Source organism: Hylobates moloch, unplaced genomic scaffold, assembly GCF_009828535.3.
Source record: "Hylobates moloch isolate HMO894 unplaced genomic scaffold, HMol_V3 SCAFFOLD_8, whole genome shotgun sequence".
Classification (NCBI taxonomy): domain Eukaryota; kingdom Metazoa; phylum Chordata; class Mammalia; order Primates; family Hylobatidae; genus Hylobates; species Hylobates moloch.
In genome coordinates this window covers 18,225,092-18,238,181 of record NW_026652283.1, presented here as the reverse complement: position 1 = coordinate 18,238,181, position 13,090 = coordinate 18,225,092, and the positions used below count along the sequence as shown (strand labels likewise).

At 40.4% G+C, this 13,090-nt stretch overlaps 1 protein-coding gene across 2 annotated transcripts in view; it reads right to left on the bottom strand.

The window, feature by feature from the left end:
• AEBP2 (AE binding protein 2) overlaps positions 1-13,090 on the bottom strand; it is a 163,531-nt gene that overhangs the window by 62,974 nt on the left and 87,467 nt on the right. Inside the window, exon 9 of one of the 2 annotated variants that reach the window (XM_032159768.2) lies at positions 3,215-7,538. The exons of the other annotated variant lie outside the window; for it this stretch is intronic. Coding sequence (XP_032015659.1) covers positions 7,430-7,538 — 109 coding nt within the window. The 3' untranslated portion in view covers positions 3,215-7,429. Of the gene's footprint in view, positions 1-3,214; positions 7,539-13,090 lie in introns of those variants that run through there. 2 annotated transcript variants of the gene reach the window in all.

Genomic DNA, 13,090 nt, shown 5'->3' with positions numbered 1-13,090 from the left:
TTTTTTTTTTTTTTTTTTTTTTGAGACAGAGTCTTGCTCTGTTGCCCAGGCTAGAGTGCAATGGTGCGATCTCAGCTTACTGCAACCTCTGCTTCCCGGGTTCAAGCAATTCCCCAGCCTCAGCCTCCTGAGTAGCTGGGATTACAGGCACCGGCCAGCACGCCCAGTTAATTTTTGTATTTTTAGCAGAGAGGGGGTTTCACCATGTTGGTCAGACTGGTCTCAAACTCCTGACCTCAGGTGATCCACCCGCCTCGGCCTCCCAAAGTGCTGGGATTATAGGCATGAGCCACCGTGCCCGGCCCTATGTAAGTGTATTAATCCTTTTTTTCTGTCATATGTTGCAAACAATATTTGTCTAATTTTTGTTACTTTTATACAGTTTTTTTCTTTTTCTTTTTTGAGACAGGGTCTCGCTCTGTTGACCAGGCTGGAGTTCAGTGACGTGATCGTGGCTCACTGCATTCTCGACTTTCTGGGCTCAAGCAACACCCCCCAAGAACACCCAAGGCAGGGTTTCACCATGTTTGCCAGGCTGGTCTCGAACTCCTGACCTCAGGTGATCCACCTGCCTCAGCCTCCCAAAGTGCTGGAATTACAGGCGTGAGTCAACCACACCCAGCTAGAGATCACTTTTTAGAAGCTACTTAAAGGAAGAAATACTTTATATCTGAGATTGCGATATTTTCTAAAGAGTGAAGGACAAATTGCAAAAATCTCATCAGAAATGGATTCATTTTCCTACTGTCATATCCTGTTATAAATAAACCTTAGCTAAAACACACACTGCTTGATCAATCAATTACAATATCCTTAACAACTGAAAGACTTTTTAACCATCAGAATTATTTGCATTAAAAAGTATAGTAAATGCCCCACACTTTAAGCTTAATAAGCAGAATTACTACCACTACTTTCTACTTTCATCATGCCATATTTGCATAAAGGGTGATCAATTCATTCTTAAAAATAGATATTTTAGAAAGTCTTCACTACATTCACTTAATTTAGTAAAGATCTGCTAAAATACAACATTATAGTAAAGACCAAATAATATAGACAAATTTAACATGGGATACAACAGCTGGTTGTAATAACAGAAAAGTATTTATGATTTTGGCAAGTAGTCTTTTGACTTTGGTGATAATTTTGTGACTGTGCCACTGAAGAACATCCTGGATGAGAGTTTATTAAACTGATGCCAGAGGTAAATAATGCGCAGAGGTAATCACAGCACTAGAAGAAAATCCCCCGTCTTTCCCTTCCCAACCCACTCTTGCTTCCTCCAGTACCTACTACAGTCTAGGTTTTCAGGTTTAAAAACTGGGTCTTCACTCATCATTTATACACACAAGGAAACGGACACTTGAGTGGTTAAGTGACTTGGCCTAAAGTCACAAGGCCACTTGGAATTAGCATTTACAACCATCTTCCTGCTCACTCCCCATCATTCATATTCACTGAAGATTTTACACTTAGCTTCCAAGCTTCATGTGTTGATCTCTACAACTCTTACAATCATTTTTGCTGATTCTGAAGTGCATGTTAAGCGGATTAATGCCACACTCTGACCTCTCAGTTACTCAACTCCCTTAAATCCATTGATCACAGCCTCAGTTCCCCATCATCACCCATTCTCACGGTCATATGTTGGATCTTTGTGCAAGCAATTGATGTATCACGAGCAAAACTTAATTCTAAGCATCTCTGACCAAACTTCTGACTTTCCATTTCGCTTCCTCTAGTAACAGTAAGTCCAGCAGTTCCTCAACCCCATCAGTACCTAAGATCTCTCAATCTTTCAGTCTCACTATCATGACCTCATTTCCTTCCTCATCCAAATTGGTACAAACCACATATTTTCCTAGGACCTCTTTCCCTTCACTCTATCTGCCTAATAAAACCTCAGTTCCAGTTAAACCCAGCTCTCCACCTACTCCATACCTGTACCCACACAGCTCATTATAACTAGGGGAAAAACATACAATGGTATTTGCTGTCACTCTAAATTTGAGAGCAAACCTCATATGTTATTTCAGAACTGTCCAATATTTCAATTAGATTTCCTCATTCCATTCACCCTTCCAGATCATTATTTGTCATACCTTCTCCTCTTTCTCCAAGAGAGACTGGAATACACCCAACTGCATGCTCCCTTTTGTCACTTAGATGCTTAATAGGCATCTCAAACTTAACCAAACTCAGTTTCTCCACCAAAGCTCATTCCGGTAAAGTCTTTTCTAAACTATTAAGATGCTCCATCTTTCACTCAGTTGCACTAATATTAGCATCATATTTAGCTAGCCCATACACACACTTCATCTCGAATGTATCTACTGTTACCCCTTCTTGTCAACTCCATTGCTACTATCGGAGTCCAAGTCACCACGGTCTTTTTCCTAGATTCATATGAAACCCCAAACAGCTTTTCCTTTTTCCATTTGTGTGGAGGATATGTTCTGTTCTCCACAAAGCAACCTGCAATTTTTTTTTTTTTGAGACAGGGTCTCACTCTGTCACCCGGGCTGGAGTCCAGTGGCACAATCATGACCTGCTGCAGTCTCAAACTCCTAGCCTTGGCCGGGCACGGTGGCTCATGTCTGTAATCCCAGCCCTTTGAGAGGCCAAGGCAGGTGGATCACCCGAGATCAGGAGTTCAAGACCAGCCTGGCCAACATGGCAGAACCCTGTATCTACCGAAAAAAAAAAAATAGCCATGCATGGTGGTGTGCACCTGTAATCTCAGCTACTCAGGAGGCTGAGGCAGGAGAATTGTTTCAACCCAGGAGGTGGAGGTTGCAGTGAACTGAGATTGCACCATTGCACTCCAGCCTGAAGGACAGAGTGAGTCTCCATCTCAAAAAACAAACAAACAAAAAACCCTCCTGGCCTCAAGTCATCCTCCTGCCTTGGCCTCCCAAAGTACTGAGATTACAGGTGTGAGCCACTGTGCCTGGCCTGTAATCCTTTTAAAATAAATCCTATCATTTCACTCACTTGTTCATAACCCTCCAAAAACTCTGATCACATTTAGAATAAAATCCAAGGTGATTTCCAATGGCTTATGAGCACCTATATTGGCAAGCAGCTAACCATGGCCAATGTGCCAAATCTGGCTCACTCTCTACTTTTGTAAATATGAGTTTTACTGGAATGCAGCCATGTCCATTTTTCTATATAACATCTATGGCTGCTTTCCCACTACGACAGAGGTGAGTAGTGGAGACAGACCCCTTTTACAACCTACCCACCAGCCATACCTGGCAAAAAATAAAAAAGATACATTTTTACAAAAAAAAGTTTGCAGAGAAGTTTCACCAACCCCTGCCCCTCATGGTGTGCCCCTAGTCGTGCCTCACTGGCTGTGTTCCAGCCACACAACCAGCCACCACCCCTGCCCCCCGCCCCCATGCTTCAGGCCTTTGTGCTCGCACCACCTGCCTGGAACACATTCTGCCACGTAGCCCAGGCCTAGCTCCCTCATGCTCTTCAGGTCCCTGCCCCGACATTACCACCTGATTACCATCTAATTTAGATGAGACTTTGGATTTTAGACTTTAGAATTGATGCTGGAACGAGTTAAGGCATTTGAGTTTGCTGGGTGGAGTTAATGTATTTTGCACCCAAAAACATGAATTGGCGGGGGAGGGGTGGAATGTTATAGACTGTTTGTGTTCCCCAAAAGCCATGTTGAAATCCTAACCCACAATGTAATAGTAATAAGACAGTAAGGCCCTCCTGGGGCCTTTGGGCGGCCTCATGAGGGTAAAGCCATCATGAATGGGATTAGCGTCATGAAAGACACCCCAGAGAGCTCTCCTTCCGTAAGTTTTGTAGAATGTGAGACTACAAGAAGACAGCAGTCTGAAGACAGCCTGAAAGAGGACATTCTCCGCAACCTGGGTATACTGACACCCTGATCTCAGAGTTTCAATCTACAGAACTGAGAAATAAATTTCTGCTGTTTATAAGCCACCCAGTCTATGCTACTTTGTTAGCAGCTCAAACTGCCTGAGATAACTGATTTCTCCTTTTTCCTCATTTGATTCCTCCTTCTTCTTCGAGTTCCTGTATTTTAAACAGAGTGGAAAACAATTAATCATAAAAACAGAAATACTGTACTTTAATGTTGCCTGAGAATGCTTAATCTAAGCTGATATAAATTGCATAACATACAGTCTGAGAATACATCCCTGATCCTCGTATCTGCTTAACTCTCATTCACACTAGTGAAGCCACAGCAATGGATGTTAACAAACTACTGTTTATTTCTAATGGTGTGAACTTCCAGCTCCCAGTCCAGCATGCAAGGAGCTTGGAAGTCATCAATCCATCCCAGCAAGTAAAAAACTGAGCCGAAAATCAATAACTCTTTTTGTGTTTTTTGAGACAAGGCCTGGTTCTATTGCCCAGGCTGGAGTACAGTGGCGCAATATTGGCTTACTGCAACCTCTACCTCCCAGGCTCAAGCCATCCTCCCACCTCAGCCTCCCGAGTAGCTGGGACTACAGGCACATGCCACCACACCTGACTAATTCTTGTATTTTTTTTGTAGACACAGGGTTTTGCCATGTTGCCCAGGCTGCTCTGGAACTCGTGAACTCAAGCAACCCACCCATCTCTGCCTCTCAAAGTGCTGGGATTACAGGCGTGAACCAACACGTCCAGCAACAACTCTTGTTAAAAATCTGTCAAATTGCTAGAGGCTCAATGCGGACAAGTCTAAAAGTTTAAAAATCCAAAGGGCCCAGTCTTAGTGCCTACCATCCCCCTCTGCCCACATACTTTTGTGAGTTCATCTCTAGAAGTTCTACCAGGTTCTCACAGTGATGACAGAAAGAAAAACCCACACATTTTCAGCAGGGGGATGAGAAAACCAGCCATTTGGAATATACCTGGACCATTCTGTTCTTAATAAGGCCTGCCCTCAAAGAAAAAAAATTCTTTAATTTTAAGGGAAACTATTTAACCAGAGCTTAACTTACTAACGTTTTATCAGAGACCAACCAACTTGGGAAAGGTCCTGTAGATAGGAACACTGAAACTCGGCCATCTAAACCACAGCCCCCTCTAGCCATCCTATCCCAATTAAAGAGGGGGAAAAACTGAAAAGCACTTGTAAAGGTCACAGCCCAGGGGCACAAGTTCACTAAAAGACTGAGACATAATTGTAGGACTATAGAATGCTTCCTCACCTCCAACACTTCACCACCACTTTATTAAGGGCCTATTTATGACCACCTTTCAACAAATGTCCACCTTTCAACAAAAAAGTACAAGGCAAATCAAAAGGCAAAAACCAGATTTTTTTTGTTTGCTTTGTTTTTTTGTTTTGTTTTGTTTTTTAAGGCAGAGCGTCGCTCTGTTGCCCAGGCTTGAGTGCAATGGCGGGATCTCGGCTCACTGCAACCTCTGCCTCCTGGGTTCAAACAATTCTCCCACCTCAGTCTCCCAAGTAGCTGGGATTACAGGCACCCACCATCATGCCTAATTTTTGTATTTTTGTAGAAATGGTGTTTCATCATGTTGGTCAGGCTGGTCTTGAACTCCTGACCTCAGGTGATCCACCTGCCTCAGCCTCCCAAAGTGCTGGAATTACAGGTGTGAGCCACCACATCCAGCCAAAAAACCACAGTTTTTTAAGAAACACAACAAGCACCAGAACCAGACTCAGATATAGCAGAGACATTGGAATTATCAGATAAGAATTTAAAATAATTATAATTAATATGCCAAGAGCTCTTATGGAAAAAGTAAACAATGTGCAAGAAGAGATGGGTAATATAAGCAGAAAAATGGAAATTCTAAGAAAGCAAAAAACACTGTAATTGAAATGAAGAATGCTTTTCATGGGCTCATTAGGAGACTGGACACAGGTGAGGAAAAAATCTCTGAACTTGAGGATATGTCAAAAGAAACTTCCAAAACTGAAAAGAAAAAGAAAGCGGGGCGGGGGCGGGGGGAGAATGGAAAAGGGAAAAGGAAAAGGAAACAGAATATCCAAGAAGTGGGACAACTATTGAAAGTAATGGCAAAAACCGCAATTACTTTTGCACCAACCTAATTAAAACTGTGTACAATACATGTAATGGGAATACACGGAGACAGAAGAACAGAGGAAATATATGAAGCAATAATAACTGATAATTTCCTAAAATTAATATCAGACAACAAACCACAATTCTAGGAAGCTCAGAGAACACACCAAGCAGGATAAATGCAAAAAACTTGCAAGTAGGCATTCCACATTCAAACTGCAGAAAATCAAAGATAAAGAAAAATCTCGGAAAAAGCTAGAGGAAAAAACCCACCTTATCTATAGAGTGCCAAGGATAAGAATAACATCATCCTTTTCAGAAAACAGGTAAGCAAGAGAGTGAGATGCTTAAAGTGTTGAGAGAGGGGAAAAAAAACCCACCAATCTAGAATCCCATATCCTGTGAAATTATCCTTCAAAAATTATGGAGAAATAAAGACCTTCTCAAACAAAATTTGAGGGAATGTGTTGCTGGTAGACTTGCCTTGCAACAAATATTAAAAGAAGTTTCTCAGAGAGAAGGATAATGATACAGGTGAGAAACTCAGGTCTATATAAAGGAAAAAAGAGCAGTAGAGAAGGAAATCAGTGAAGGTGAAGTATTTTTAATGATTTTGCAACATATTTATCTTGTTTGTCATCAACTAAAAGTCATTTCGATCCCTAGGCAATCAGTTGCATAACAACTGGAAATAGTTTCAAAGCACGCAGAGAGATGAGCAAAGCTTGGTTAAAATGTGTATGACACTGATTAATGTATTTTCTTTCAAAGATGCTTATTAACACAGCCTTGCAAAACACATTCAAATAATTATTTATCAAAGTGGCACAACAGTAAGATTTCTGGATTTACAGTCAAGCAGAACTGGTTCAAACTCCAGGCTCAGTCACTTGCTGGCTGTATGTCTTGGACAAGTTAACCAAGTATCTCACTTGTAAAACAAAAATAGTAAAACCCACATTTCATATATTAACTGTAAGGACTAAATGTGAAGGCTAAACCAATTCCCCTAGCCCACTGTCCAGCTAATTCTAAATGCTTACTACCCAGTTATAAATGCCATGAATCCTGCAACATCCTCTTGTACTCCTTCATAAATTAGCTCAAAGCTAGCAAGTTTATGGCCAACCTCTGATAAGCATATAAAATTCAAGAGCATGCATTTCATGGAGATCACTCCAGCTGCACCTTACTTTAAAAATTTTCCTCTCTTATTTCTATTCATTTTTTAAATTGTTATCTTGCTGTATCATGAAACCTTTTTGAATCAGGGGTGGGAGAAGATTAAAAGGTAAGATACCAAACTAACAGTTTTATATTGTTTCTAAGAGATGGATGAAACAATCCCAGAAACAGGCTTCTAGAAGTATCTCAACCTTTAATCTTCATAATCAAGGATCCAATGCAGACCTGCTGGTCCATATTCCCAGCCACAGGAAGTGCCTGGTACACACATATTTGTTGTATGATTCATTTCTGTACTTCCACGTTTTCCCTTTTCTGGCAAAAAAAAAAAAAAAAAAATCAATTATTTCCTATTTGTACAATCTGCTTGGAATATATTTCTAATGTTCAAATTTCCTTATAAACAGTAAATATCAACTAACTCTCTATGCCAAATGTCATCCTCTATTTCAGGAAATATCTCCTATGTTGCTAAGTTCCTATACAATCTACACAATGTCACAAAATAAACCATCCATCATGCTGGCGAAAAAAATAATTGTTGGCTCAGTCCCATGTTAATGAGCCTACTTTCCCCCAATTTGGAAATAAGTGTAGGCTGGACTTCTCTACCAGTTTGAATACAACATACCATAATGGCATACCATAATTTTTGTATTTTTTAGCATTTTAAGGGTGTCTTTGGTGTTTTATTACTTCTCACAAAGATAAAACGGGAAATTTATTCTAGTACTGTTATTCTAGTACTTTTACATCCCACATAAGAAGAAAACATGTATGGGTACTACAGGACCAATCCATAGCTAGAAAGGCCACCACCTTCATGAGTAAGTTATGGTACCCCCCACCATACCCAAGAAGTCAGAACTGATTTAATAGGTAACACATTTTATTAAGAAGTTAAAAAAAAAACACACATTAATTCCACCAGCAATGAATTCTAGCATTTTCAAATCTTATGCTTCAGTAAGTCTTGAATGTTTTCAAAAAGTGATTTATGTTATGTTTTTCCCTCACTGGGGAGCAGGGCAGAACAGCAGCCTTTGGGCTAGTTTCCCCATCACCACTCACGCAGGTAACATCGAAACAGTTATCTTACCAGTAAATCGTTCACATAAAGCCCAAGCTCTAGCTTATGGAACACAAGGCCCTCAACAACTGATCCTCTCTACCTCTTCAGACTTAGCTCCCACCACTCCTGGCCGTCACCTGGACACAAAGCTGTTGTTCCACTCTACAGCACACAGAAATCCCCGTCTTAAATGCCTCCGTCTTTCCCTCCATTCTCCATCACTAAGTCCCAGGTATTACTTCAAAGGTAACCTCTGAGGGGAGCCTGCCTGAATGCTCTAGAGGTGGGTCAAGTGCTCTCTGTGCTTCCACATTACTCCAGGCGTACCTCCAACAGGGCATTTCACACTGTATAGAAATTACGCTAATGTCAGTACGCTCTTCCTATGCCCACATCTGGAAAGTGTGAACAAAACACCTTACTCATTTATATCCCAAGTACCAAGTATATGCTGGGTACTAAAAATTCATAAAATTGTAGTAAACTTTTTATATATTTTTACACTTCCTGTTTCCTCTTGCAAATTTCACTTTATTCTTCCTACATCTTTTGAAAAATCACTTCCTGCTAGCCAGGTGCAGTGGCTCACGCCTGTAATCCCAGCACTTTGGGAGGCCAAGGCAGGCCAATCACCTGAGATCGGGAGTAGGAGACCAGCCTGACCAACACGGAGAAACCCCGTCTCTACTAAAAATACAAAATGAGCCCAGCACAGTGGCGCATGCCTGTAATCCCAGCTACTCAGGAGCCTGAGGCAGGAGAACCATTTGAACCCGGGAAGCGGAGGTTGCAGTGAGCCAAAACGCACCACTGCACTCTAGCCTGGGCAAAAGAGTGAGATTCTGTCTCGAAAAAATAATAAAATAAAAATAGAAATACCACCACGCCTGGTGTGGTGGCAGGCACCTGTAAACCACTCAAAGTGCGGATCCCCCCGCCTCAGCCTCTCAAAGTGCTGGGATTATAGGCGTGAGCCACAGTGCCCAGCCTAATTTTTGTATTTTTTAGTAGAGACGCAGTTTCACCATGTTGGCCAGGGTGATCTCAAACTCCTAACCTCAAGTGATCCACCCATCTCAGCCTCCCAAAGTGTTGGGATTACAGGCATGAGCCACTGCGCCTGGCAGGATGGCTGATTTAAATTGGTATTCAGTACACAGGAAATAAAAGCTAAGTAGTTTTCTGTTTCTAATTTTTTTTTTTTCAATCACCAGCAACTTGAACCATGGACCAATCATTCCTGACCACCACTTGGCAGCTGATAAACTTATCAAAAGTATATTTCTACTAGGTCTTAGGTTAAATCCCTACTGCCTGCAACTCAAGTGTCCAGCGTCCTGCTCTTGTTCAAGCTGATCCCAAGCAGTTAAAACTGTTCACTGGAGGTGAAATGATAAACTTACCTTTATGCATGTGTAATGACTTACCACAGATTTCAAAAATATATATAAATTACATGCTCAGCCTTCCTGACATCATTTCCATCATACATCTCTGACTCACGATACCCCCCACTTGGATGTCTAATAAGCATCCCCATCACAAAACATTCAAAGCTTAATTCCAAAACTCATCCCTCCCCAAACCTGCTCCACACTGCAGTCCTTGCCATCACTATCTCACAGCAGTTCCATCCTACCAGTAGTTTAAGCCAAAAACGCTGCAGTCCACCCTGACTCTCTCATACTATAACCACGCTATCAACAAATCCACCTTCAAATGAAAATCCAAATCCCAATCGCTTTTTTTGTTCTTTACAGCAGTTTTAGGTTCACAGCAAAACCAACCACTATTTACCACCATCCATTCTGGTTCAAGCCACTGATTAAAAAATCAGTGACTTAAAAATAAGAGACTTTTTACTGCTTTTCCTGTTTCTGCCTTTGTTCCCATTATTAGTTAACTCTTCAGAGTAATCAGTGATCCTTTTAAGACATAGTTCAGATCATAACCTTTCCCTCCTCAAAACTCTCCTAAGGCTTTCCATCTCCTCAGTCTCCTCACATCAACCTCAGCTTTACAAACACACCAAGCATGATGAAACGTTAAGCTCCAAAAAGATGGAATTGTTTTTTAACGTTTTGTTCACTGCAGCATTCTCCAGCACCTGTAATCATGCTTGGGACAGTATAAAAGAACAGCAAGCATAAACCATTTTAATAAATGCTCTTGCTTCAAGGGGCTTTATAGTTGCTGTTCTCTTAGCTGGGGGTTCTCTACTCTCAGATACCTGCATGTATTCTCACTCGGCTCCTTCAGGGCTTTGCTCAGTAAGGCCTTACCAAGCACCCTACTTAAAATTCTATCACAAATTCACTTCCCCTACCTGTGTCCCATTTTTTCTTCATAGCATTTATACCATACATGTTTCACTCACTTGCATATTGTCTGCCATCTCTCATACACACATTTCTAAGGTCTGTGAGATCAAGAATGTTTATTTTCTCCACTGCTGAATCTGTAGCATCTAGAGCAGTGCCTTGCAATTTGCAGATGCTTGATATTGAATAGGTACATTTTTCTATGTATATTTCAATTTATACCATTTGGGTAGTTTGAGGATTATCTTTCTGGAAAGTCTTTAAATGTATTTCTAAGTCCTGTAAGATTTTGCTTTCTATTAATATGATTTTGATTTTGTAGGCTAAAAGTTGACTTAATAACATTGCTAGTACAACAGTAACAAATTACACTTGTTTTAACATCTCCAGCATATAGAAACATAAAGACCCCCATGATACGCCACATAAATACCTTAAAAACTGATAATAAACTGAAACTGATTAAACAGACAAAAATTCATTTTTTAAGCTGCCTTAATGTCTTTAATGCTGCCCAGCCATACTCCAGAACAGGAAGTCTTCATTTATTTAGTAAATTTTAAAGGGCAATCTGAAGTCAGAAGAGTTCAGATAATTTTTAGTGTCTCCAGTATCTACTTCAAGTATAAATAACTAAAAGCTACAGAAAAAAAATATGTTCAATATCACTGAAATAAAAATGCAAATATTTTTTACAGTATTATTGATGCATTTCAAAATCATTTATGCTGGAAATCATACACAAGAGTATACACTGTATTATTCCATTTATATAAAATTCTAGAAAATGCAACCAATCTATAGTGCCACACAGTAGATCAGTGGTTGCCTGGGGCTGAGGATGGAAGGAAGGAAGCATGGGGGAACCTATGCAAGGTGACGGAAATGTTCTGTATCTTGTTTGGTGATTACATATACATCTGTCAAAACTCATCTAACTGTACAACTTAAATGGACTGAAAGATACTGATGTCATTTGTCCACCTTAGACTGACTAGAGAAATACTAAACAGTGTGAGTAACAATATTTACTCACACTCAGTCGACGGAAGTTTATGTTGGTACCACCTTTTAAGGAAAACATTTTGGCAATGCCAAAACTTACAATGCAACTCACAACTTATCGTGAACAAAACTCTTTAAGTCAGTTAACAGTGTCTTCTAGGAAATTAAACTACACAAATATCATTCAAAGTATATTTTCAGGCCAGGCGTGATGGTTCACCCCTATAATCCCAGCACTTCGGGAGGCCAAGGTGGGCGGATCATCTGAGGTCGGGAGTTCAAGTCCAGCCTGGCAACATGGTGAAACCTCATCTCTACCAAAAATACAAAAACTAGCTGGGCATGGTGACACATGCCTGTAATCCCAGCTAAGGCACAGGAGGCTGAGGCATGAGAATCACTTAAATGAGGGAGGTGGAGGTTGTAACGAGTCATATTCACGCCACTGCACTCCAGCCTGGGTGACAGTATCTTTAAAAAAAAAAAAAAAAAAAAAAGGAAAGGAAAGGAGGGGAGGGGAGGGGAAAAGGAAAGAGGGAAAGGGAAAGGAAAGGAAGAAAGATCTATGCGAATGCCCTGAGTAAGCCGTGCTTGTAGTCCCAGCTACTCGGGAGGCTGAGGTATGAGAATTTTGTGAACCCAGGAGGCGGAGAGTACAGTGAGCCGAGATCGAGCCACAGCCGAGTCAGACTGGGCGACAGAGCAAGACTGTCTCAAAAAAAAAAAAAAAAGAAAAAAAAGGCCAAACCATATAACTGAGTGTTTAACAATTTTAAAAAGCACAAAAGAAAAATATTAATCAGGAGACCAGGAAGGTGTGGTTAACTGAAAGTAAAGACTTCCATTTTGTTTCTACTTTCTATTAAGTCTGATTTCTTCAATTTGGTCATTATAACTTAATACAAAAGTTACTTTAAAAAATACTATTGATCCTTAGGACAAATTCTGAAAAAACTGCTGACTTCTGAAATTACATTTAAAAAGAAATCAGATCTTTCAGATTTGGGAAGGCCACATAGGACGACAAAAGTCTGAAATTTAAATAAGCTAACTTCTACAAAGACCAACATTTACTATGCAGGCATTAAAAAAATAACTAGGCTCTCTTTTATGAAATTCAAGTGGACACAAGCTGGAAACCTTATGACCCATTCTCCTGCAATGCTCGATGATGTCTCTACTAAATTACTTGCACTGAGCCCAGCTCTCAAGAGTAAGCTCTCACAGTTTTACAATCTATTACTATTTCCTAGCTACACACCTTCCTCTAAAAATATTTTCTAACAAAAAAAAGGCCCCCAAGATATAATAATCTTATGTACACACAAGATGCATTAGGCATCCAAATATAAATTCAGTTTTCAACAGAAATATGTAAGTCCATTGCAATTTCATAATAAACTTAAAGACTAGTTAAACACAGGCATTCTTTAGCAGAAGCATCAACACTGAAGAGGAAAAAAGGTCCT